The 26,630-nt window shown below is 40.5% G+C and overlaps 1 protein-coding gene across 4 annotated transcripts in view; it reads right to left on the minus strand.

The window, feature by feature from the left end:
- The window catches only part of dip2a (DIP2 acetate--CoA ligase A), a 76,638-nt gene that overhangs the window by 27,346 nt on the left and 22,662 nt on the right, over positions 1-26,630 (minus strand). For 2 of the 4 annotated variants that reach the window (XM_086090871.1, XM_086090872.1), the window contains exons 2-7: positions 8,563-8,634; positions 5,697-5,816; positions 5,482-5,601; positions 4,022-4,291; positions 2,485-2,622; positions 659-700 (exon numbers count right to left, since the gene is read on the minus strand). In XM_086090871.1, coding sequence (XP_085946997.1) covers positions 659-700; positions 2,485-2,622; positions 4,022-4,291; positions 5,482-5,601; positions 5,697-5,816; positions 8,563-8,634 — 762 coding nt within the window. The remainder of the gene's footprint in view (positions 1-658; positions 701-2,484; positions 2,623-4,021; positions 4,292-5,481; positions 5,602-5,696; positions 5,817-8,562; positions 8,635-26,630) is intronic. The other 2 variants (XM_086090874.1, XM_086090873.1) reach the window with 1 other exon arrangement.

Consider the following 26,630-nt stretch of genomic DNA (forward strand, 5'->3'; position numbering starts at 1 on the left):
TTGTTTTACAGGCATTTCTGTGACCAGTACCTGTTTACTCGATTGTAAGAATAAACAACCAAGCAAATCTTTTGTTAACTGTTATAAGTTTTGCAAGTGTGTCTGAGTAATCCATTCTCAACATAACAGCTCCAGTGTCATAACAGTGCTGCTAATTTCCATAATACGCTAGGATGGGCGACGATTCAGAGCCACTTTCAAGCAATGGCCAAACAAGACGCCCGTCGCCACCTGCTATCGTCTCAAAGCCAAAAGGAAAGCAGTGCTACAGTAAGTTTTGTTGATTGTACAGATAGATCAGTGCAATCTAACAGCATCAGCTTTGGATAACCTGCACGTACTGCACAACACATTAAGCAGCAAGTATCCACGCTAATATAGACCTGTCAAAGAAAAGCTTCTTCACACCAACAAGTGTACAGCATTTAATTTTAGTAGGACGAGATTCACAACGTCACAAATGCAAAGGCATCCGTCTTGCCGGCAAGACCATCAACAACACGAACAACATCAAAACAGATGGATCAAATGAGTGAATTCACGTTTTTGGAGGAACAACATGGTAGGCGGAGAGGGATGCAACACCTAACAGTAGTCACATGCACAACAAATGCACGGGCTGCCAAAGAGGAAGAAGCACGGTAGCAATAATAAATACCATTTATCAAACTGAGGGATCCCTCACCTCTCCATTCACAGCCTGGAGGAGAAACAAATGAGGACGTCAATGAACATAATCCTTCACAAATGCAGGTACTTTTCAAATAGATGCACCAAACTAGGACTGAGATTCCACTCCATTTTTACTTGTTTCAACACACCATTAATCAACAATCAATCCCACACAATTTACAGAACTCTTAATGAATTACACCATTCCAATTATCATTACAATTTGGTGTTTGTTACCGTTTCATCCGGCTTTGATGGCTTTTGCATTAATGTCAACTTACAAGAGAAATCTAGATCGCAGAGTCCACTGCATTTGGCCGTTGTGGCCAAGGATTTGCAGGCTGTTCGATCAAGAATGAACCATAATCAAATCTAACTTGAAAAGCAAGGTAGTGGACCTATTTTGGGGGTTACTAAACAAATTCCATGCACCACTGCCAGCTATAATAAGAAAGCTTACCTACATACAGACTTCTTATGAAAAGATACATCATTTTCAGCTTGTGTTTGTGGAGTGTGTCCATCCAGGGGTTTGCGTATATGCAGAGCTGACCAACTTGGCTGGATCAGATCATTTATGTAAAATCCGTGATCGGCTGTCATGCAATCATTTTCTAGTGATTGGCTGCCATGTAATAGCTTTGTAATTGATCAATGATACCATTGATTGGATCCACGAAAGACGACATTGCAGTAAACAAAATCTCGGGGACACTACGTGCTGTCATCGTGCATGTTTGAGCCCAAAAGCCAATCAATTTTTAGCCTTTTTGTGTGAATGGAAAGTCTTTGGAAGTTCCGCCGCTGCATCCTTGACCATCCAATCACAAAGTAATAGCAGCGTTCACGATCGACGTGGTAAAGAAAGTCCTAAAACCATTTTATTTACGTCAAAAAAAATAAAAATCACAGTATGTGTGTTATTTATTGAATTTTAGCATCTCTAATTAAAACTAACAACAGCGAATGTCACCGTAATCATGTCAAATCACTAGGCAGAAGTTCCAAAAAGGCAAACAGCATTGAGAATGTGCTTACTATGTCATTCATACGGAACATAGACACGGGTGTGCTGTGCAGGGAGCGTGGAGAAAAGAAATATAAGACAAAATAATCTTTGCAGTCTGTGGGCACCGCAACTTGTACAACATGGCCAACTTCCAATACGAACCAAAATGCTGCAGGAAGGAAGAATGGGGATCAAGGAAACTGGCAAATACTAACAAAGACAGCAATAGTATTTCGCATTAGCCAAAGTTTTAACAAAAACCCTGCTGACTGACTTGCAATGTTGAGGGAGAGGGAGCCCCTCCTGTTCTCTGTTGTGGATGAAATGAAGTAGTTACCTTCGTATCCCGAATCAATTTGCAGAAAATATTGGCTGGAATATAGAGCGTCACGTGATGCACAATTTAGAATATCATTTAAGTTTGACGCCTGCTTTTATTTACTGGCAAACCACATCTACATTTGTTTGACTCAATAATACTGGCTTTGTGATCCTGAGCTGACAAATGGTGCTTGAAGGCTGTTTTTAGGACTCCTAAATTATACCGCAAAATCACCACACAGTGATACGTATTAGAATTACTACTAATACATCACAAAACAACCATTAAGACATACTACTGGAGAGTTTTTTTCCCAGGGGCACAGGAGAGGGGTAACCATAGCAACACAAAGAGGGTCAGCCAGCAGCTTGCGCCAGTCTAAAAGGAAGACTACCATAGAGGGAAAAACAGAGGGACAAACAGCAGGGGAGAAAGGCAAACCGGAGGAAACCGTGGAACAGCGTGCGTACAGGACACTCACCATCTGCCGTCTCCATGATGCTGGTGTGGTGGTTGTAGCTACGGGACACGCCTCGCACCGAGGCAATGTGGGACTGCTCGACATGAAGTGAGGAGCGCTCCGAGAGGCCTGTCACGTCTGGGGGAGCTATGTGGTTATCTGTGGCAGGGGAGAGAGAAAGGAAGAGGTCAACTAGCCGTGCTACACCTAGTCACTTAATGAGTTTTTAAAGACACAGTTAAGTCATTTTTGTGTGTTTTTTTCTAAATACATTGCATTTTTTCAAAGCTAAGTTCCAAAAACATGCCAAGTCGTTGGTCATCAGCGCCATGTGGATGAGTGAGCACTTACTGTACCGGTTTGTACTAGCTGCTAATTTGTTAGCCACTAGCAGGCTACCCGCTTTACACTTAATGAGTGGTTAAAGACACAGTAAAGTCATTTTTGTGTTTTTTTTCTAAACACATGACATTTGTTCAAAGCTAAGTTTAAAAAATGTGCAAAGACTTACTGGTAGAACAATTTAGTGCTGAATTGGTGAAATATAGCACTGAACTCCTTTTCAGTTGTTCAGATTTGTGAGGGGCGGTGCTATAACGAGGCCAGATGACGCACTTGGGCCAGTAGTACGAGTTGGCCTTCCCCTCCTAATACTATACAAGTACAGAGTGCTACCATGTTCGCCAAAATTGATAACTTGGCCCATTTCTACTACTATAGCATGCTGTTTGCTAGGATGTTATGCTAAATATGCATCTACCCTGAAGTGTTATGTATTTTGTATTTTTTCACCTGCAGTGTGTCTCTGTCATCAAATCAAAACAAATCCATAGATCTGTTTTTGTCCTATGTGACATCTAAAGAAATTATTCAGCTATATTAGCTACGCATCTACATGCTATTCTAAAAAACAACAACCATGTGGTTAAGTGTTTTGGCGGCAACACGTCACACTGAGCATTAACCCACTACATGAATAGAGCAGCTCTGACAACAGAACAGCCCAAAGCCTTTTTACATGGCTGAATGACAGCGAGATTTCAGACAAAGATTACTCAGTCCGAAGACATAAATGAACACTCTTGATGTTCTTTGTCTGGCCTCATTAAGTGCTTGAGTGTATCTTGAGTGCTGACAAAAGCAGTTGTGTGGGACATTGCTTTCTGTCTGGGAACCATAGGAAAAAAAATTGATTGCTGGAGATAATTGAATGCTTCAAACCTCTGCGGAATTCAGCAAAAGCAAGACAATGCTAGAAGTTGTTACCCCCTATGAAGCATGTAAACACGCACCAACACATCACATATACTTGATGATCTATTATTCTTATTTTGCTTTTGTCAAAACCACAGATATCAAGTTACAACACCCTATTTCTTTTTTTCTATTTCATTGTTTTCACTTTTTCATGCAAATAAGGCAGCCCTCATCCCGCCCTATATACTGCAGGCCTAGTCCGACATTTGTTACTATGACAACCGGAGACGAAGTCTAATTAGAAACGCGTAATGGACTAGTGCTTCAGTCACAAGTTACAAATTAGAAAATGAGCTCTTACCTATGTGGGTGTGTGACATAAGATCAGCCAGTGCAGTAGCTTTGGTGTTGGCGTTGAGAGGGGTACTATTGGCGTTGGTGCTGGTGGTGACAGACCTCCCGCCCGGGTGGGACGAGGTGGACGAGGCGGAAGATGAGGTGGACGAACCCTGGATGACCCGGTTAAACCAGTGCTCGACGGCTGGGTGGCTGTGGCTCTGGTTGGGAGTGGAGTTGGCCAGACGTCCCTTTCGCCGCAGCGAGCCCTCGTCTTCCGACGCAGAGGAGGTGTCTGTGTTGGACAGGTCAGAGTAGCATCATGTCATGATAAGAGGACAGCAACACAAGGCGTGGGCGATTTGTGCATGACTGGTATGGTGTGATACTAATTCAGTTGCACCACACATCATCAGTTAAAAATAATAAAATACGGTGTTACCACACCAATCCGAGAGTAATTGAGGCCCCGCCAAAAAAGGTGTATAATTGCCCTTTGATGCCACAAAATGGCACCAGACCACTTTTTTTTTTCTAATTTTGCCAACTAAAAGCATTCAAATGTTCAATCTGTCAGTTGAGTATAGCACAACACAAAATCCCCAAGTGACATCTCAAACATGGCCTTGAAAAAGCTGCCTCGCAAAACTGTAGGCTCCATTCTAACAAGCCCATATTTATGTCTGTACAGCCAGCGGCCTCAAAGGGACTGCTTCACAGTGAATAATCTGTTATTCCTTTGCTCATCTCTCCTATATCTCAGTAACCATGGCAAAGTGAAGCAGAAGAACATAGTGAGGGTCAGACAACCAGTGTAAAGTCGAGAGTTGGCATTCATCGCATATAAACAGACAAGAAGCGAGCGGGGAGACTGATTAAGTTCACAGAGTCGCTTGTATTGAACAGACAAAAACAGCAGGATAGAACAGTGAGGCACTGCTTAATGAGCTATACATAAATGACTTGGCGGGCCAGCTAATTACTGCAATGTACCATGTAACAGTGATCAAGTGATCAACTGTTATGTGTTAACAGTAATGATTCACACTATTCGCAAAAATAGATATTTGATTTACAGTTAACACAATGATTAAGCCACTGTAGGGTTTTACAAGTGCTTTGTTAAGCCTTGGTATTGTGAATTCCAACATGGCTGACATCAACACAGCACACACTGTTAAATAAACAGGTAAAGTGTTGACATTCTGAGACAATGCTAACAATCTCATCCAGTATGCAACATGTGGGAAGGCCTGCTGGGAACACACTCTTGACAACTGAGTCCTTTGTAATCCCAAACAATAGATTCAGTCATCAAATGGAATGTTTCTTTTTCTTGTGGAGTACTTTGCAGCACAATCTTGGATTACGGGATTGTTAGCATCCTACACTACAGTAGTAAGGGATGTATGTGCATAGCTAATTATAGTATATACCAAAGATTGGCAAAGCACAGCACACCAAATGCAGATGCAAAAGTCTCACCTGGCGGAGTGCATGCCTCAACAGAGGACTGGACTAGTACGGATCGTCTCTTGGACGGCATGGGCATCTTCCTTTCTTTGTATTTGGCCAAAGCTGCTTGGACGGCTTCTGTGTGCAGATCTAGGCCACACAAAAGAGTACACGGTTTAGGCGCACCATTAAAAAGCTCAAGCAGGAATTCAAAACTTTCACACAAAGTCCAAAGATGTGATTACCAGAGCGGAAGCGCTCATCCCTAGCGTTGGCTGCCCGAGATTTGTTGTGTTTGGACGCAGACAGAACGGCCTGGGAGGAGGCCTGGATCCGGCTGTCTATCTGCAGTGCGGGATCTACACCTGAGGGAAAAAAAAGATGAAGCAATCATTTGTGCATTGGACATAAAAAATCTATGCATCCCTATTTAAATTCCAGGTTTTTATTTTTATTATTATTATCATATAGTATTTAGAGTACCTGGAGAAAACCCAGGCAAGCGTGGGAACAGACCCCCCCAGTAGGGTCGACATTGGGACTTGGATCCTCTCAACTGTGAGGAAGACTTGCTAAAGCGGTTAGCGCGTCTTCACCAGGCTGCCTCAGTTGAGTACGTATTTATCTTGAATTAATCCAGCCTCACTTACAAATGGTCAGCCACTTTGCATGTTCCACGGGAAAGCAAGTGGGAAATGCCAAGCTCTAAGAAGGTGATTAAGTACAGTAGAGAAAATGTCAAAATGGCATGTTCCAGCTGAAAAAGACGGTCTAAGCTGTCATCTATGGATAGCTCTGATTTAGGCAGGCAGTGCTTTATCCCGCAGCTAATGTAGCTATGATTTGCCTTTCATAAGTAGTCAGGTCATCCATATTCATTTATATCCATTTTTCTTTCTTTTTTAAATTTAGTGGGTGGGGGTTATATTCAGTTGCGCTCAATGCTGTGGAAATTGAGATAATATGAAAATGAACTTATTAACTCATTCACTCCCAGCTATTTTCACTGAAGCAATTCCCTTCACTCCTGGCTGTTTTACTGGATTCTGACTGCCCACAGAATATTGTGTTCTATTGCTATAAACACATGTAACCTACCAAAAGAAAGATTAAAGTCTATTCTTTCATTAGGATTTTTTTTCTATCTGATTCCTTTTTGCAGCAATTAGCATTAGACTATAGCTAAGTTTCATCATTGATCACAAATTGTTTAGAATTGTGAGTAAATGAGCTTTTTTTTCAACATGGCCCTGGTTGATCTCTTTTGCTCTGCTGCCACCTGCTGGCAGTTTGTGTAATAACTACCATTTCTTCAACCGTTCTTTGCAATTGAGAGGCTGCATCAAAGCCTTCTGTATGCTCTAGCAAAAAAAAAAAAACATAAAACGTATAAATGTGTCAGTGGGACACTTAAAACATTTAAAATATAACGTATTGAAACGTTTTTGGGAGCAAATGAGTTAAACGCATCCAACATGTGGTAGCCAGCCTGGTGCAGCATGCGGTCAACTGCCAGCCGTCAGCCTGCCTGGCCTTTCCGTGGCAGCAGCTTAGTAGGGACCATTGAGCTCCACACGCTGTCAGCAACTCTTAGACAGCAATATAATTCACTCGCTGCAATGCTGAGCAATAGTCTCACAGACATTCACTCAATCTACTAAACAACACGAGCTGCATTTAGCGCATCAGGTTCAATATAGTCTGAGGACATTCCAGGACACTGCAAAGAATGAGCGTGACGTGACACGCATCCTGTGCGCAAGGACGAGCACTTCAATTGTATGCCGGTCTGCTGTGGCGCTTTAATGGCCACTAACACAAAGTAAAACAATGCCTTTTCTCCTGCTCTTAGAGGAAAAAGGTTTATTCACACGCCAAGCACATCCACCACCTCAGACTGGGTTGCTGGGCAAAAGGCACTTCATTTAAGCCAATCAGTTGCATACCCTGCCACAGGAGACACATTTATTTATCCATAGCCAATTCATAATGTTTTGTGCATCTTTTCAGTACATGTTTTTTAATGCATAAGGAGATCTGAAGAGGGTCTTAATGACTCTTTTTTTCTACCGCATTGCATCAACTCCACTTGCTACTGACATTTGAACACTAGCAAACAGTGAACCCCGTCTATTTGTGGTTCACTACTCTCAAATTCATCTTTCTACATTTTTTTCAAATGAACTTATCACAACCAAGTTAATGAAAAACTCACTTCACATATTTTCGTGCTCTTTCTGCGACCTAAGATGCCACATGATGGCGCCAAAGTCACGGCCAATTAGAAAGTAGTAATTGGTGTCAAGGAAGTACAACTGAAGTGACAACATCTTGACTGAGAGACAAACTTCACCAACACTTAACCGTATGTGCACGTAGATGCGTACATTTGGTGCATTTTTTTTCCAAAATCATTCAATCTGCAATCTAACATTGTAGGATAAACTTGACATGAAAAACTGTTTTCTGATCAGCGATTGTGTACGTTGATGGTGTAATCTATTACTTTAGGCATTTATAAACATTCTAAAGGGGGCCTCAATTACTTGCTCAGTGTTGGTTTTACTGCACCACCAAATATTGTTGTAGTTGCTCAGCCAAGATTCCAAGCCTGCAGAGCTCATACAGAATGGGTGACGAAAACCAGTGCTGGTCACTCACTGGTCAAGCACATTAATCAGTAACAAATGATGAAAAGAAACATACATTCAAACATTAGCTCTCCATTTTTGTATGGTTTTCACAGAAATCAGAGTCATGTGTCAGAGTCTTGCGTTGTTTATTGATCTTAAGGAGTTGTCCTTTAAGATCAATAACGATTAGCTTCCTTAACGTAGACGAAAGCATCTCGTTTTGACTGATGTGTACAATGTGGCATGGTTTTCATAGTTTTATGAATAAATAAAGGTGCATTGAGCAGACGTAAGCGGGGTCAAACAAACACATGTCTTTTGATCGTATCATTTCACGGTTTGTCAATAAGAAGCTACTATATATGACATGCGTTAAAAAATTCATTTACACTTAAAAAAAAAAGTATTTGGCTTGCATTTCTTGGATATTTTGAGGGAAGTAATGTAATGCCATTAAAATATCAACAAATATCCTTACCTTGTATCTGAGGGACGTACGGTGCCAACAGTTTGCTTCTTTTCTTCTCATAGCCCTTCTGAGTGATGTCCCCTGCACAGAGACGAAAAACAGAGGGGTGGGGAGGGTGGAGGGGCAGAGAGATGAGTCATTAGCTTAGATGAGCCCGTGTGTGTGCGAGTGTGTGTGTGAGATGTTAGAAATTAGAATTAAAAGTTATTTTAATAGCCTAGATTTACACTAAAACACACACACAAAATAGTGGAGCCTGTGTCAACAGATTAGCCTCTCACTGTTGGTGACAACCCTGATTGAATTTGAAATCAACACCAAATATGGATGTGACGTGGCAGTCAACGCAGGCTGGTGTGGAATAAGAGGAAAGAAAAAAAAACTAGCTGTCAGGAAAGAATTCTATGAATGATAAAATAGTCAACTGATATGATGACATATTCATTGTGTCGGCAGGAGGCAAGAAACACATGCAAAAGGTCAACGCAAGCAGCTCAGCAGTCATTTTTTTCCACTCATTTCCACTGAACAGGGATCATCAGAGCATGACTCTAGCGGGGGTCGAGTGGAGGCTGAGGTCAAGTGAAGAGGCAAAGTTCAACAGAGCTGTCTGAACAGAACAAACGGATCAAACGGAGTCAAGTCCTCGCTGTTCAGCAATGTGCCACCATTAGATCTACTGATTGGAAGAGATTTGACACAGTAAGGCAGTAAATCGTGGGATATGATGATGCTAATTACCATTGGGATTGAGATTGTTGCAACTATATATTATATATATTATAGTGACTTTTAAAAAAACAACAAATACAGTTGTTTACAAAAAAATACTACAAATATAATAAAATATATATTTTTTCATCTTAGTATTGGTACTATTTTTTTTACATTACTTTTGTTTCAAATACCGTGGTAACTTGACTGACAAGTGGACCAACAGTACAGTATATAAAGCTGCAATTATTATTATTGTTGTATTTTTTCATGTATTTATGCATTCATTCATTCATTACCAATATCACTAATAATATACATTTTAATGTTGACTTTTGTGTACATTTGTTACGACACTTCAAATCTCTTTTTTAAAATTAATTTGTGTACCAGCTTTGTGCACATTTCAATATAGAAGCTACTTTTTCAATAATACAAATTTTTGTTAATGCAAAATATATATTTAACAGTTTGCCTTTATTGTTAGCATGTGTTTTTTGGAGGATAATAATTTGTCATCCATCACTCATTTGAATAAAAAAATAATAATAATAAATCAAGCATAAAATGAATAGAAAATGCTGTATATAGTCTGTTAGATATGGGTAAGAGGCGGGGCCTGGTAAGACCGGGCATGATGTCAGGGTCTGTGTATGTGTAAGGGTTTGAGATGTGACCGACAGCAGCTCCTGCATGAGTATGTTCATTGTGATTGTTTTACTGTGTTCCAGGTGTTTAATGGCTTACGAATGTATCAGTGACTATGGCTCTCTTCTCCCACTTGCTAAGTCATCACGTCAAACGAGTAAACTGTAAAAACCACAAACTTGATTACTATTAACAGCAGTTTTCCGTGATACGAAGGATTTCCGTAAAAAACGTGTACTGTAGTATGACACCTTTTATATATTCTGCTTTTCTTTGCATTATAAGCTAATGATACACATACTTCAACAAGTCTGACAGTACTGCACATACGATCAAATTGTTTCACTGCTGAGTACACCAAGTAGAGTGTTGTTGCTATTGTTGCCACTGCTCTGCCACTCTAGCACGGTGCACAACAATGCGGTAGTGTGAAGGCAGGTGTTGTTGTTGTCACACTTCTCCTGACTCACCCCTGACAGCTGAATGGCTGCACTGTTTAATGTCTAACAATACCCGGCCAGCTCTACATAGGCTGCGCCTCCTGACCCAACAGTGACTCTTCTGTCGTGACGCGTCTATCTGTGTGCGTCCGTGCACATTTGCGCATGCCTATGTGCATACCAGGGCGTCAGCGTGCTCGCACCACAGCATTACGCCTTGACAAACACACAATGGGAGTGCTTTTTCCCAAATTGTAGCTCGCGGAGCTTTCGGTGGCCGAGCGGGGGCCCGAGTGCATCCTGATCCATGAAGTTATGTCTCAGTGGAAGCTAATCTTTTGAGCCAGGAACAAATAGCTAATAGCTAAGTCTTTCAATGACCCTTTACCTGAATCGCACAGCACACCAAAAAGGTTTGCCGCGTTATTTTCTGTGCAAGGATGTCAATTGGAACATTTGGATATTATATTGAAAACCAAAAGCCCCAGAAAGCATATGCTTCAAAGTTTGAACAGAACAAAGTTCAAACAACCATTATGGAAGACATCAGCATATTGTGACGTAAAAAAGACCACTCTGAACAAAGGGTGTTAAAAAAACGATGGTGGAATATATATATATATATTTTTTTTTTTACAATTGTGTGACAGCATAACATCTTGTTCTTAACTTTGTCGCTGTTAAATTGTCCATTTTCCGTAGGGATAGCGGGTTTGCTGGACCTCACCCCAGCTGATTTTGGACTAGAGGTACTTTGCCCTTGGACTGGTCGCCAGACAATCTCGGGGCAAATAGACTATAAAACATGTTTTTTGGAAGGTTAGAGGAAGCTGGAGTACTTGCAATGGGGAAAATTTGAAGAGATCGAACACAGTATCTCTTGCCTGTGAGGCAGTTGTGCTAACACCTACACCACTGTGCTGCCCAATGAAAATCATGCAACTCCAAAGCTATTTTCTTTCTTTCTTTCTCTTTCTCGGAACAGATTTTTGAATGGCAAAAATTCCAACATACAAATTGGAGGCCGACTGGCATCCAAAGTCACCTTAGAGGTAAAGCTACTGTATTTTTGTTTACTTTAGAACTACTACAAGTGGTCCTTGGAGTGTCATTCCTATGGTCTGGTGTTAACCGCGATTTATACATGTATTAAAAAATTCCTTCCAGGCCATCAATACAAAATAAACTCTAAAAAAAAATTAAAAAAAATATATATATATGTCTGGGCTATAATAAATCAAGGTCCTGCATTACTTTAAAAAAAAAAAACGACTGCAACGGTTACACCCACATCTTTGTTTCCCTTTATTTCCCAAAGTAAAAATTCCAAGTCACAGTTGCACTACATAAATAAAGATTACTTGACTTGCTTCTTACGATCTATAAGAAAGAGTGCATCAGGTGATGGTTCCAAAAGGGAAAATGGGATGATGGAAAGGTCAATATGTTAGTTAGTGCCTGGGGAATAACAGGAAGGCAGGATACAGTTTGGAAATGGAAGGACAGATAGAGGAAGGTGTGCGTGGGGGGCCAGGGGGGCTTGGTGCTGAACACCTCCATCAAATTACACAGTCTCGAGGGACACACTGCAGCTTACAGTGAGTCAACACAATGCCACAACATAGGAGGAGAGGAAAAACCTTTGCTTGACCTCCTCTCCCTCATGCTGACTATAGGCTTTATGATGTAATTGAGCTGTGAGAAATTGTTAAAGCTCTGCAATAAGCTCAGTGGTCGAAAGTCACGAGGAGGCTCAGCTGGAAGATGTCCCTTGCTTTCTGTTCATTTGACCCTCCCCCCATGTGTCTAATCTAACCTCTCCACTTTCCTGTCCGGTCCTGAGGGCTGCGTGTCCACATATACTAAGTGTAATGGTCTTCTTCTGACCTCCTGACTGTCTTTATTCAAGCAGGGTCTTTCTCATGAGGAAGAAAAATAGCAGGACTGGGGGGGGGGGGGGGGGGTGATGTCATGTCCACATTTTTGGCTCAGGTACAGCTGAACACAGTCTCAAGAGACAATGCTTTTTATATTCCGGGAGACCAAAAGCAGTTTGGTCTGGCATTCTTTTCTGAAGTTGTTACCGTAAACATTTCAGTGGCCAGGCATTCAATCCCAATTTCCCAAAGTGCTCTCTGAAGAGTGACAGCAAGAGAGCCACTATCCTCGGCTTTGTCGAATTGACTTTAATTGACGAATGGCTATTGAGTAAGACTGACTGACGACTTTTTGGGCGAAGCGGTGCCTTCGGTGCTGATTGCCCTGCATCAGCACAGATGGAGCTCTTCAGTCCTGAGTCTACAGCGCTTTACAACCCAGTCATTGGCGATGACAACCATATTCCATTTCTAATTTTATTCAGGAGTGACAGAAAAAGTAAGCCAGTGGAGTATTTCATAAAAACACCCCATGTGACAGTTTAGCATCCAAATTGTCAACTAGAGATACAGTACGTATATAGGTTTCCATTAGACTGTCACAAGATATGGTTTTATATTTGTAAAGGATACAGAGGCATTGAAGAAGGTAGGGGAATTTCTTGAGTCGGAGGTAATGCTTTTACCACATAAAAACATCAGTTAAATCCCTTGCCAACATATGCTATGTTAATGATTTCTAATGCAAACAGAAAACTTCCAAGACAAATGTTGAACTCTGCAGCTGGTTAACACTTCATACAGACATTGTTTGCAAAGGTTTTTCGGACACCTAGTCCGTGAAGTGAAATTTTAAGATAATTTGACGTTTGTGCTCCCTTTACAATTTCCAATTGTCACGGGAGGTTTCCTATACTGTAGTGTGTTGATGTGTGCCTGTGAGAATTACAGTCCATTCATCAAGAATATTTGTAGTTGAAATGTCACAATCTCTGTTCCAGTTCATCCCAAGGCTGTTTCGTGGGGCAAAGGTCAAGTTGTTCATATTGTATTTTGAACCATTTGCTATTAAATGAAATCAATTTTGCCTTTTGCGCAAAGTGTACATTGTTCTCTCAGCATTGTAGCAACTGGCTTTGACTGGCTTTTTGAGGCGTTATTTTTGTTTCTGCCTCAGGACAAAGACTTCCTCACTCATTTGCTGTTTGCTTTTGCAGTAATACGTTTAATAATAATGTATATGATAATAATGCATATATTTGTGGAATCTGGAGTCAAGTTGTATTTTACAATTTTAAAAATGTGCATTGTTTTACAAGTTACTTCATGTTTAAGATTAGATAGCTCTTAATATGAAAAGAAAAATGCACTAAGCTGTCACCGTCTTACAAATGCAATTATGCCATTTCATGAATTATTACGAAATTACTGTATCAATGACTAAAGATGCAGCCATATTTCTATTAGAGTATGAAAACTTAGAAGAAAATATGTTATTGTACATTTTATAGTACATTTAGAAAATATTTAATTTGTGAGTTAACTATTGAAGTAATGTGATTAATTACGATTAAAATATTTAATTGCCTGACACCCCTAATATTAAATAATGTAAAGTGGGGCTGAAACTTGCATCTTTTCATATTGTGCCTTATTCTTTTCTCTTTGTTTATTTTTTTTTAAAAATGTTTTGTTATTTTGCTGTGCTTGTTTGAGGCAAATAAAAATCCCCCAAAAAATTCCCCATCAGCCAAACATCATTCTATGCATTTCTAGAATATTCAACACATCAGGTAGCAAATTGCAATTCAAATCTCACGTGAGAAACACTGGGTTGTCTAATTAATTTTAATTAATAATGGACATTGTTAACACAAATAACTACAGTTACTGTATATTATTTACAAATGATGAGAACAATGAAGCCCTTCCCTATCCACAAATCAGTACATGTGCCAGGCTGACTATCTGCCAACACAGCTGCCAGGGCAGCATGCAGGCTGCCTGCTCTTTTGCCATAGGAAAATCATTGTTTCATATTTAGGCAAAACAGTAAAGACAGATGTGTCCAGCTGTCATCGCATGAACTCTCCCAGCAATGCAAATATGAATTTTATGCTTCAATGCTCATACGGACAGTGATGTTTTTCCCAAGAGCAAGCATGAATCTGACGGATTATTTAAACACTGGAGTTGATCTATTTCCTGTGTGCATGGTGAGAAAAGTTGAACGCTCTTCTCACACTTGGGAGCATTTGGTTTCTAAAAACAAATTGCTGAGCTGCAAGTAAAAGATTGACAGAAGGGAGATCCAGAGCAATGATGCGACCATGTCACGATGATCAAATAAATAACCGGCAGCTGACTGGTAAGTCGGTGATAAATATAGAAATGCACAGGCTGAATGACTCACGTTTTAAGGAGGAAGCAGAGGATGTGTCGCCAATACAGACGGACAGTCGGAGAGACAGAAAGGCTACCCTGCTAACAGGCTAGCAGGCAAAGTCTAAAGAGGTGCTCCTGTCATAAGTCAGACCCTTCAGCATCCCTTTGTTTCCTTTGCAGTAGACGGAATGAACCCCATCTCGCTCACTCTCTCTTCCCTCACTCCTAATACCCCCCTCCTCTTCCTCAATTGCAACTGCCCCCCCCCCCATTCTTTTACTCACACTCTTTGCATCCCTCCCTCTCCAATACAAAGCTTGGATAGGCTTTAGGATTAGGGTGTCAAAGCAGACCCCTGCCCCCCACCATCCCACATACTGATTCAAAACACACACACGCACACACAAAAACATCGTAAAACAACTGTGCATGTTACAACTGTGCAGGTGAACTTAAACATGACGAATGAACTTGTTTAACTGTCAAGACAAAATTGTGATTGCAAGTAGGGATGTTCGATGCCACCTTTTTTCAGACCGATACCAGTATGAGTGCTCAAGGGATGAGTAATCACCACTATTACTTTTGATACATACAATTTCCCACAAAGAACAATGACAGATACTTTTAGAGAAATACCTATATATCACAATATATAATTTTTCTTAAAATTGAATAAATCTACTCTTCTACTTTCTAGTTCCTGATTATAAGCTGGCGACAAGTGCCGTCGCAAGTACCGATACCTTGAATTTTAAATATGGCTTGGTATCTCTCTGCACGATACCGATACCCGGTATCAGTACTCGCCCAATCCTAATTGCAACTCATGAGTATAAATATACACATGGATTATGGTATACTGAAATAACCGAGGGCGGCACGGTGGCTGACTGGTTAGCACGTCCGCCTCCCAGTGCAGAGGACGTAAGATCGAGTCCGGGCTTTGGCCTTCCTGGGTGGAGTTTGCATGTTCTCCCCGTGCTTGAGTGGGTTTCCTCCCACATTCCAAAGACATGCATGTCAGGTTAATTGAACACTCCATGTTGTCAATAGGTGTGATTGTGAGTGCAGATGGTTGTTCGTCTCTGTGTGCCCTGTGATTGGCTGGCAAGCAGTTCAGGGTATACCCCGCCTACTGCCCGGAAGCCAGCTGGGATAGGCTCCAGCGTTCCCCGCGACCCTTGTGAGGACAAGCGGTTAAGAAAATGGATGGATGGATGGATGGATGGATGAAATAACCGATCCGGAGTGTGTGTGTTTGTGGGTATGATCATGGGGATGTTGGTGGATGGGTTATCTTTTTATTGTACTTTGGATGTTTTAATTGTTCAGCACCTTTAGTTGTATTTTAATTTACGAAAGGTGCTTAATAAATAAAGTTTGATTTGATCGTAAAAAATATATGTCCATGTGGAATTAATCGTTCATTTATCGTGTTGTGACAGCGAGGCGCACGGCTAGCAACGGTGCCCTTGATTGAGCTCAGCTCGTTTGCTGTCAAAAGAAACATACTGTAAAATAGGGAATATAAAAGGGAAGATAAGGGAAGTTGAGCCACAATGGATATAAAAAGTCGACGCACCCCTACTCACCAATTGACCTGCAACCAGACAAGCACGATAGAAAATGGCAAAATTATCAAATCTTAAATCTACTGAAATGTCATTTATCTATGTATATATTATGCCATCATCTGAAACACCCTAAGGACTATGAAAGGCTAAGACAAAATTATAGTCCAGTTATGAGGGTTCAAATGTTGTAGGAAGGGGGAGGGGGGGGGGGTCCCGTAGAAGCCCCAGCTGGTATGCCACCCTTTGTGTGTATGTGTGAGTGAGCATCTGAAATTATTGGCCTATTCACCCTTTGGCATTACGTTCCTATGAAGAGCTTGATATAATTGGGCTTAATTATTGCCATAGTAAGCAGAATAATTAGCCTGAGTGCACACACTCCAAACAGAAAACACAGCGGATATCCTCTGGTGTCTTCCTGCTCATTGAGGCTGAATGTCAAGTCATTTTGGACTTGTAGGTTAGTTCCAAACCTTACATGATTACATATTAAACAGCATAAAACGCCTGCAAAACATTGGGATGAAAAACACTAATATATGTGATTTATGTGCCATAAATCAAAAATAATCCAATGAAAACCCTTAAGTATGGCAGTAACTGTCAACTGAGAATATCTATTGTAATGTAACGCGTGATGACAGATTCTTACACTAAAATGAGGACTCTTTGTATGTGGCTGGGTGTAAGCTTTCTTTCAGATGGACTGCAGTTTTTACAAAATGGACAAAATCCGTTTAAATCCACCAGATGTTGTTTAACCTCACGATCAAGTCCAATATGTGACTTAAGAGATTTTTTTTAAATGGTACAAGTCATTTTGAATGGCATGAATCTGCAATGTGGCATCTATACTTGACAAGTTGAATACTGGAAGGTGTGGGAGATGTACGTTGGGAGGAATGGCTGCAGGAAAAATGGGTTGGTTGATTGAAGACGACAACAAACCGGACACTAGCTGAAGAAACCAAAGGGGGTGGGGAGAATAGAGGAAAAATAAGTTGACATTTAGGATGATATGATTATAAGGCCATGCTACATTAGCATTCTATTCAGTGGTCACCATCCGTCTACAATTCAAACCACTCAGTGGCATCTCTATAATTAAGCAGTGCCAATGAATTAGGAGACTTAACGAACCCGCCGTTACCACTTCCCTAATACACAACCTGCTCTTCGTAATATGCACACGACATACACACACAGTCCAAAATCCGCCCCCCTTTCCCCAGGCTTGTGAGCAGACAGTGTGAATAATGAGTCATTAGATGCAGCGCTGCCTGGGAGGCAGCTGCAGCTGTACACTGATTTGCAAAGGAGACGATTGGGCGCGGGCGGGGGGGGGTTAGTCATAATTAAGAGCTAGCGTTGCACACGCTTGATACTGTATGCACATGACACCATATGACACCCTCCCATGCATGTCTGATGCTTGCACAGATGTCAGATCACGTCAGGAACAAAAACAACATACAGACACAAATTCCACGATTGTTGAGGTGGTGTGGAGTCCTGCAGAGACGACATGCATACATTTGTGTGTGATCAAGTCCTTGCGTGAACCTGGCTGGTCTAGTGTTGAGCGTCGGACTTAAGTTTAAAGGGATCATTGAGCCATTTTCAGCAGTAAAAAGTTAATATTTTGTCCAGAATTAATTTGATAACTTCATTATTTTTCATGTACAAATGAATGCCTTTAAAAACACATTTTACACTCGCACTGTAAATTCAAAACATCACACAAGATTAATCTGGTCCCAATAATGACAAACAATACAATCTTTATACAGGAAAAAGTGAGGTTGGATAGAATTAATTTCCCTCAATGTGTTTACAAAACACATGAAACAATAACAACCAATGACCAAAATACATGTAAACAACTAACACCTTTTGTTATTGAATGTAACAAACCACTCTACTTGGGGGCGGAAACTACTGCGAGCTAATGCAACTTCATGGCAAGCTACACACACAGTTCCTAGTGTATGAGATACGAGCGGCCCTGTGGGCAATCTTCAATGCTCTGTACGGTCTTAAAGGCTACGGACAGATTTATTGTCGTCTTTGCGTAGTAATTACCATATGAATGAACATGTTTTCCACTGGCCTAAGCAGGCTTAGCCATTAAGTGCCTTGCATATATACACAGTATATATAGCTATAGCAATGGATCGCATGGTGGCGAGGAGTCAGGATTTTTGGAACGAAACACATAAAAAGTGCAACATCTACACATGGACAACGTGGTGAATCAAATTAAGGGTGCACAAACAGATACTCACTTGTATTAGATTGAGCCAGTCACACACCACAAACGTGTTTGTGTGATTAGGCAAGTACGCAGGGTTGATATGCCTTTCGTCCCTCTTTAGAATTGGACTTTGGAAGGAAACCAAGCATTAGTAATTGGTCACGTGTGTGACGTGGGTTTACCTTTAAGGATTAAGATGGAAGATTGACTTTGCATACAAAAAGCTCGGTCTGCCTGACCAACCATCAACCCTTTATATGCTGATTTCTGAAAATATCTGAACAACCCATTCTGAACTTCAAATTTACATAACAAACCATGATCTAATCAGTTACACTGGGCTAAGATCAAGAACCGCTTTCAAGCGATGAGTACACTGAATCACTATCATGCAAAAAAATCCACACGTCCCAATGGGTCCAAAACCCCTGCTATCATCTCAAAGCCGAATGGTAAGCAAAGCTGCACTGAGATCTGCTGGATACAAATTTTTGCGTTGGCGAGCATCATTAGCTCCTGATAAGTAACAAGTAAAGGTTTTTGACAATGTCCCAAAATCTGCTATATAATGCCTATGAGAAACTTCATTAAACAAATTCATTTCTAAGAAAAGGAACATTGAAGTATTCCATCCATATGCCACATTACAGCTGTAAAGTCTGTTTAAGGATGGAATTAATGAATGTATTTTAAGTACTTAATTCACTGCCAGCCATTTTAGAACATTTCAAAATGTACAATACCCACACGATATTATATTCAATACATAAGCCGAATCTAACAAATGACAGTATAGACTCTCTCCTTTCTGCCTTGTCCGGTGCTTTTATAATCGACAGAAGAAAAATTTAGGTTGCTCAAAATGCAGCCATTAGTCCCATTAGTCCCAAAATGGGGCAATTATGTCATCGACTGGTGGTTAGGCATCAGTAATGTTGTTTCCAAGTTTGACATTTACAGTGGAGCATAATCAGATTCTCCCTCATCTAGCCCCGTTGGAAAAAAATGTAATTGACAAGTATACTTCTAGTGGGACCTCCAATTTGTCAACTAAAATGATCTGAATTTTTTTTCCTACAGTCAAACAAAAGGTGAGCTCAGTCAGATGTTAGCAACTCGAGGTGATGGAAAAGAGCAAAGGTAAAACGATAACCACAAAACAGGAAATTGAATTTTTCAGTGACATAAGAAACGGTCTGGCTACTCTGTACAATATGAGAAATATAATTACATATTAGCTACATTAAAAAAAAAAGTTACAATACTGCGACAACTGCTACATCAATATAGCCACTCTTAATTAAAGCTGGCCACTGTGACTGATATTCATTCACAAATACACCGAAATTTGAAGGACAGGACCGCTAGGTTTGGCATTAGAAATACATCTCAAGCAGCAGTACTGACCGTTTTTTTCTTTGTGCTTCCTAAGTAGTGGGATATTAATGAGGCTCAGCTCTCACAGATCGCTTAACAAAAGGTCAAGCAATTAAAATTATTCACAGGCTTGAGAAACGATTCCATCAACATCCTTCAGTTGGACAGACTCAGATAATTCATCTGTTATTTCTAACTGAAAGAAATACAACACACTACCAATCAATGTAAGACTGGCATTTGGAATCACTTGCAAACTGCACAATCTCCAGAATATATTACCGCATCAGATATTTGAATTTGCATCCCAAGCCAATTTCTCACTGATGTTATTACTGAGTAAAAGCCAGAAAATCCTGGTAAATTATACATTTACTCATTTCATGTCATCTCCTGCTAAATAAATGATGCAAAATTGTTGTCTTTTTTTACTTGGATGGATGTCTCTGAATTGTATACATATTCCACTTTGAATTACATATAACCTGCCAGCTCGCCCCTGTTTGGGGAAGCTTGGTTTTCACTCAGTAGTAATGAGAAACTACAGACAGGCTGAAAAACAACAACAATGGAGGAGGACTGTCTCCTGAACATACCAGAATAATTTTCAAAAATCCTCTATTTTGGTTGTAAAACTATGCATTCCCCCCTTTTTAGGGTGTGTTGCTTACGATCATGTGAAGCAGGAGTTGGGCATAGGAACAATCCAAGCAGAGAAATCTGATAATGGAAGCATGTATGGCAAAATCTGCTATACAATCCCAACTGCGGGAGGGAGATAAACAATCCGGTCCTTACATAGCTTTTCTGTGCTCCCTGCCTTTCGCATAGTTTGCTATTTCTGGCAGATCGTTTGCAAGAGTTTCTGCAGAAGTACGTGGCTCCTCTAAAAATAGGATGGATGGAGATGACAACGCTACAAAAAAAAGAGCATATATACATTCTTAGATTATAGCCTCTGAGAGTTGATTTTCTTCACCCCAACCAGACAAGGCAGAGCTTGCATTCCACAATGTATGACCTCAACTATTAAAAAAAAAAAAGAAGAGGAAAAAAAAGTTTTTACTTTTTCCACTCTTATTTTTGTGAGATAAGCCACAGAGTACTTCCACACGGCCCGGCATTCCCCCTGAGCTTACCTGGCCTTGGCGTGGAACCTGATTGCGGCAGCATGGGGGAGACGACGAGCCTTTGAAGTGCAGAGAGTGGGATGGTGGGGGGGGGGAGATGAAGGGCGAGAGCAGGAAACAGGGCGCAGAAAGCTTGCTAGAGGGGTGATATATTGATTGAGCAATGGGAAACAGGACAGACAAAACGAATAAAAGAAGAGATCTGAGACAGGAAAAAAAGGGCAAGACAATGCACTTTGAAGCAAATCAGCCTGCCTGCATGCCATGTCTGCTAAGGGTTGGGGAGGGAGGACGGGAGGATGAGTCTCAAGAGCGGTACAGATGGCTTCTGAGCTATTATATATTGTGAATCCTCTAAGATTGAACACACTCTTCTGGTTGACTAGATCTGTCAACTTTGTGTAGGGTAGCCTGAACAGGGATGCATCTAAGAAACGGTCGAGACCAAGCCGACATGTATGTGACAAAAAGTTCCCTCTTTGGTTCAGTGGTAATCATCACATTACTCCTCTTTACCATAAATGGTACCCACCGATGGTGGTACACAAATGCATCTTTTGATATGTAATTTACCTCAAACTTTGGCGTTTTCCAAATTCCACCACTTTCTGGGCCAAAAGTGTGTATTTTCTGGTTGCTTATGTACAAATATTATGAAAATTATACTATCTAGAGTTATTTTACAAATATTTTGAATATTATACAATATATACACTAAAATTTGACAATCCATATAGTAAGGCCACGTCCTGTTTCTTTTGCGTGCTTGGGATAGCAAGCAACCTGGTGGAAAGTGATCTATATGCGTCATCAACACAAAGCTCCAAAACAAACACAACTTTCAGGAAATGGCACCAGAGACCTGAGAGAGCTGTTCATGCACAACAAGTGCAACGTGATCACAGGATCACCTGTGATAGAAATGATCTCAATGAATGACAACATGCACAAACTGGATCACATATTTGTACACAAAGGAAAACTGATTCCACTTAAGGCATCAAAAGGAAAATAATTGTGTGTTTTTTAACTGATTTTATACTAGAAGAGATCTATCAGTTATCTTTCCTTCACACCCGTGCACTTGCTTAGAGTTGCCACTCAACTTCCTGCTCTATTGTGTGGAGCACTGGCTGTAAGTACAGGAAGTGGCCTTTTTGTTTCCCCTTTGTCTTTCCTGTTAAGGTAGGAAGGAATGTGTGGAGATACGGGGGGGCACATACACACAGTGCTAGTGAGTTATTTACATGTTTAACACGCACATGCTAATATGATGTAAGGCCACATTAAAAACAGAAAGATGTGGCCAAAATATTATGGCTTGATTCAGTGAAGGGCTGCAATCTAATCCAGTGGGAATTGGAAATAGTACAATCCTGAGTTCATCCTCAAATATGACACCATTCAGAGTCTCTCAGTTGGAATCTTACTTCGGCCTTCCCGTGTGGAGTTTGCATATTCCCCAATCCCCGGGGCTTTCATCGATTTTCTCTAGGTACTTTGGCTCCCTCCCAAATTTGAAAAACATGCATGTTAAGTCCATTGAAGCCTCTACATTGTCCATCCATGTATGTACTTTTTTTTTTGCCAAGGTATCCAAAGAAAAAGCACAACTCACCTGTTGGTGCAAAAACTCAAATCCTAACTGCACGACTATTGGGAAGTTCAACTGTATTATAGTTATAATGGCCTGACCTCCTTGACGCCTGGTACGCTGCACAGTTGAGCAACTAAACGCCCCTATTTGACTACTTTTTGAGGAGATGCGATATCCAAATAAAGCAGGAAAGCTGTAAGCACTCATGCAAAACATTGAGTTTAATCTGTTGTGACTCCTGGCTGTTCACCCATCCATTTGTCATATCACTTATCCTTAGTAGGTTCACGTGGGAGCTGGAGGCTATTCCAAATGATTTTGAGTGACAAGTGGGATACACCTGGCCTGGTCACCAGGCAATTGAAGGTCACATGTAAATAAACAACCATTCACATTCACACCCAAGAACAATTGAAAAGCTCTTCAATGAACCTAGTGAACATGCATGTTTTTGGAATGTAGTACGAAGCTATTGTACCCAGAGAGAGAGCCCATGCAAATGCGGAGAAAACATGCAAACTGTAAAGCTGGAGCTGAGATTCAATCCCCCAACCTCAGAACTGTGAGGCGGATGTGCTAACCACTTGTTCACCGTGCAGCCCCTAGCAGTTCCGTTGATTCAATTTCAAGATTCATCAGAGCTGAATTATCAACGGCAGACTCATCTTACGTCAGGCCAGGTCAGCCAACAGCTCAGTATTGATTCATGTACATCCTATCCATTCGTCCACCCATACGTCCATTGACATTGTAACACACAGCAAGCAAGCTAAATATTTATAAAAACAGTTGTAGTGGCATTTGTTTAAACGAAAAGGAGCACACCCACAAAGACAAGTTCCACCTGACAGACGGGTTTCTAGTCAAAAAGATGACGGAAAGAATAAAGGAGGTGGGGAGATACCAGAGCTGAAAAGATGGATTTGTTCAAGAGTATAATGAATTCTTTGAAGCGGAAAATGTCAGCGTTGCGCTTCAAAACATCATCAATGGAGGACACAAACAACCAAATATTGTACGTCATGCTCTTTTAGGCCACATGTTGTGTTTGTTTTTCACCTGTTGCCTTTGTTGATTAATTGAGCTTCTATGCTTACGTACAATTAAAACTAGAAACTGCAATCCATTATGACATGACACTAATCGCTGGACAGCAGTGGAAGGCACAGTAGAATCCAACATTTTGAATGCCTGGAAGTCATACAATTTGGGAAACAGAGACGTTCTGGAGAAACAGGGGAATTAACGCATTAATAATGCATTAACACAAAGGCCCTTTAACGCCACAATTTTTTAAATATACGATTAACGCACGACCCTTAGGTAACAAATCCACAGCAGCCAACATTTTGTCCACATTACTACATTTGGTCATGCGGGCCAGTTGGCAAATCATCTGCGGGTTTCTTGTGGTGTGGTCACATGGGCATGTACAACCAATCGGGGGTTAAGTTACAGCTGGGTTGAAACTTAAAACCACGACTCTATCTTCTATTTGAATTACAATTCTCAATAAATCATGTACATGAGAACTTTTAAATGAGTTGCGCCTTGCATGTTCTTATATAATTGGGTAGGGACTTGCATCACGGGTGCCTTCCCAAAAATCAGGAAATTTGTCATGGTGAGAAACTGTTAAATGCTATATCCACAGTTCTTACACTAACAGTCCGACTCCAAAATAACCTATAAATTTGGGTTAAAAAAAAATGGACCAACACTGCTAGGGTCAATTTGATTAATTAAAAAAATATATTTTTTTATTTTATTTTATTTTTTCAAAATTGTGTTATTTTTTTAAAGTTTAGGTTCTCATTTTTATTTTTATTTTTAGCAATTTCGCTAACAGTTATAATGTATTTAGAAACACATTTCTGAATTCATATTACAGGGTCAACCGGTGTCATGAAACATAATGACATTCATTCCACTGTACATATTAATTCCATGTTTAATCTCAACAAAAATGAATTTTAGCCAACTGAATATTAGTATTTGAACACCACCTATAAGATGTACTGGTAAATCAAACAAAAGAAACAATGGCGTTTCTCCACTCAAGGCTTTGTGCAGTAATCGCATAAATCTCATTGGAAAAACAATGCGCATGTGTTGTTGTAGAAGGTGTGTACCTGGTCAACAAACATGTTTGACCCGCAGCAGAGCATGAGAAAGACAAGTATCCGTGGATTACCATGGTAAAGACAGCTGAGGTCCTGACTTCTTGCCACCTCAGCTGTTCATGGACCTTTAATGGAGTGTGACAATAACTAATAACCAGCACATTGTAGCAGGGGCACGGCAGGTCAAGTGTCACTGACTGAAGAGGAGGAGGGACTAGTGTGTGTATGTGTGTGACCGAGAAAGGAAAGGAGCCACTGCAGTACAAATGCAGCGATAGATATTGGATTTACAAATGCGCTGATATAAAATCGGAGACAGCTCGCTGGTTGCAGAGCATCTATATGCTTTGTTTATGAGCCCTGCGAGGCCAATCCCCGCCTACACGATGGGTGTGAAAAACAAGCAGATCTATTGCCTTCCCCTCATCACTCCCTCTCTTCCTTATGCTTATTTTAACCCTCTATTTGTCTTCTTTTCCTCACGCCCTGTTAAGGATTCCATCTCATTCTTGAATATCCTTGTGCAGCACCAAAGCCAAACGAATAGGTGAAGTTATGGGAATTGTCAACATAGTTTTAATACTTTCAGAAAGGTTTTCTCGCGGGAGAGTGAATTCTATGGGGTACGCAGTTTATTAGTGATGAAAGATTAATCTGTACACATTAATAGCAAAGAGGAAAACCAGTGTGGTGCAATGCGCAACATAGCGGAAGAAGCGTTGGCTTTTTTTTTTTTTTGTAAGGTGACTTGTGGTTAACACGTTTGCCTCACAGTGCTACAGTTGTGGGTTTGAATTGTGGCTCAGGCTCTCATGTAATGCAGATATCAGCAACTATTAGGCCTTTTCAAAATAATAATAAATCCGTGGGAGTTTTGCCAAATAAATACCAATATATTACTTTATCATGAAACAGTAAATGCTGTTCAGTAGATATGGTCAGCAAGTAAAGGCCATGCATGGCTGTTTAAATGTTATGAATTACAACTTTCTCCATCCTCTCATATGCCAATTAAGATGCAATGTATGGAAGTTTAAATATTGACAACAACTTTTATGACCTTTAAAAATGGCAAAACGTTAAAATATTGCCTGTACAATGAAAAAAAAAAGATTGTGTTTGTTGTTCACAGTTTAAGCCTAGAACAAATCCATGCACTTTACATTATTTCTGAAGGCAATTATCTCGTTTTGAAATTAAAACGTGCATCACACAATTGACTGTTTGACACAGGTGATGCCACTGTATATAATCAAATGTATTGTCATTTCTAAAATCCAGCGCTCTCTAAATGAAGAGAGAAATAATGGTAGGTTAAATCTTAATAAGATAGATTGGGTTGCCCTTGGATCACGAATGATCAGATAACCCACAGTAGAAACTAAGGGTCCCCAAAGAAGGGCCACATGCTTCAATCACAATTTTTTAACATCTAAATGAAGGCACATTTTTTCAGCCATGACATGTATTCAGACTGATCATTTCAGCAAACCAGCTGAGCCCAAACATAAACCATGCCGGATGCCTCACAGACAAACAGTCATGCTTTGTGTTTGTCCTTTGTATGTGTTGTTCGGGATTCAAGTGCCTGGCTTTCATATTGTGACTCATTAAAAAGCTCATTAAATATTTAGTCCAGGTTCCTTAGATTACTGTGCATTTGTATTTGAACAAGCTATTATAGCAGGCTATCATATAGGTATTTTGATAATCTCACACTGTTCTAGTTAACACACCACATTATGTGTTTAATGTTGCATACTCTGCAGTCGGCACCCATTGCAGCCTGGTCATCGGGAAGGGGGTTTTCCCCCCCATCTGTGGTCTCTTCTCATCCCCCCCATATGGGATTTTTTGTTTTACTTTTTCCTTGCCCTCTTGGGGGTTTTATATCAGGGGATGTGGTTAAGAGCTACTAGGGGTGTTAGAAAAAATCGATTCGGCAATATATCGCG

The sequence above is a fragment of the Leptonotus elevatus genome, chromosome 12 (genome assembly GCF_054856555.1).
Source record: "Leptonotus elevatus isolate MCC_2025b chromosome 12, RoL_Lele_1.0, whole genome shotgun sequence".
Taxonomy (NCBI): domain Eukaryota; kingdom Metazoa; phylum Chordata; class Actinopteri; order Syngnathiformes; family Syngnathidae; genus Leptonotus; species Leptonotus elevatus.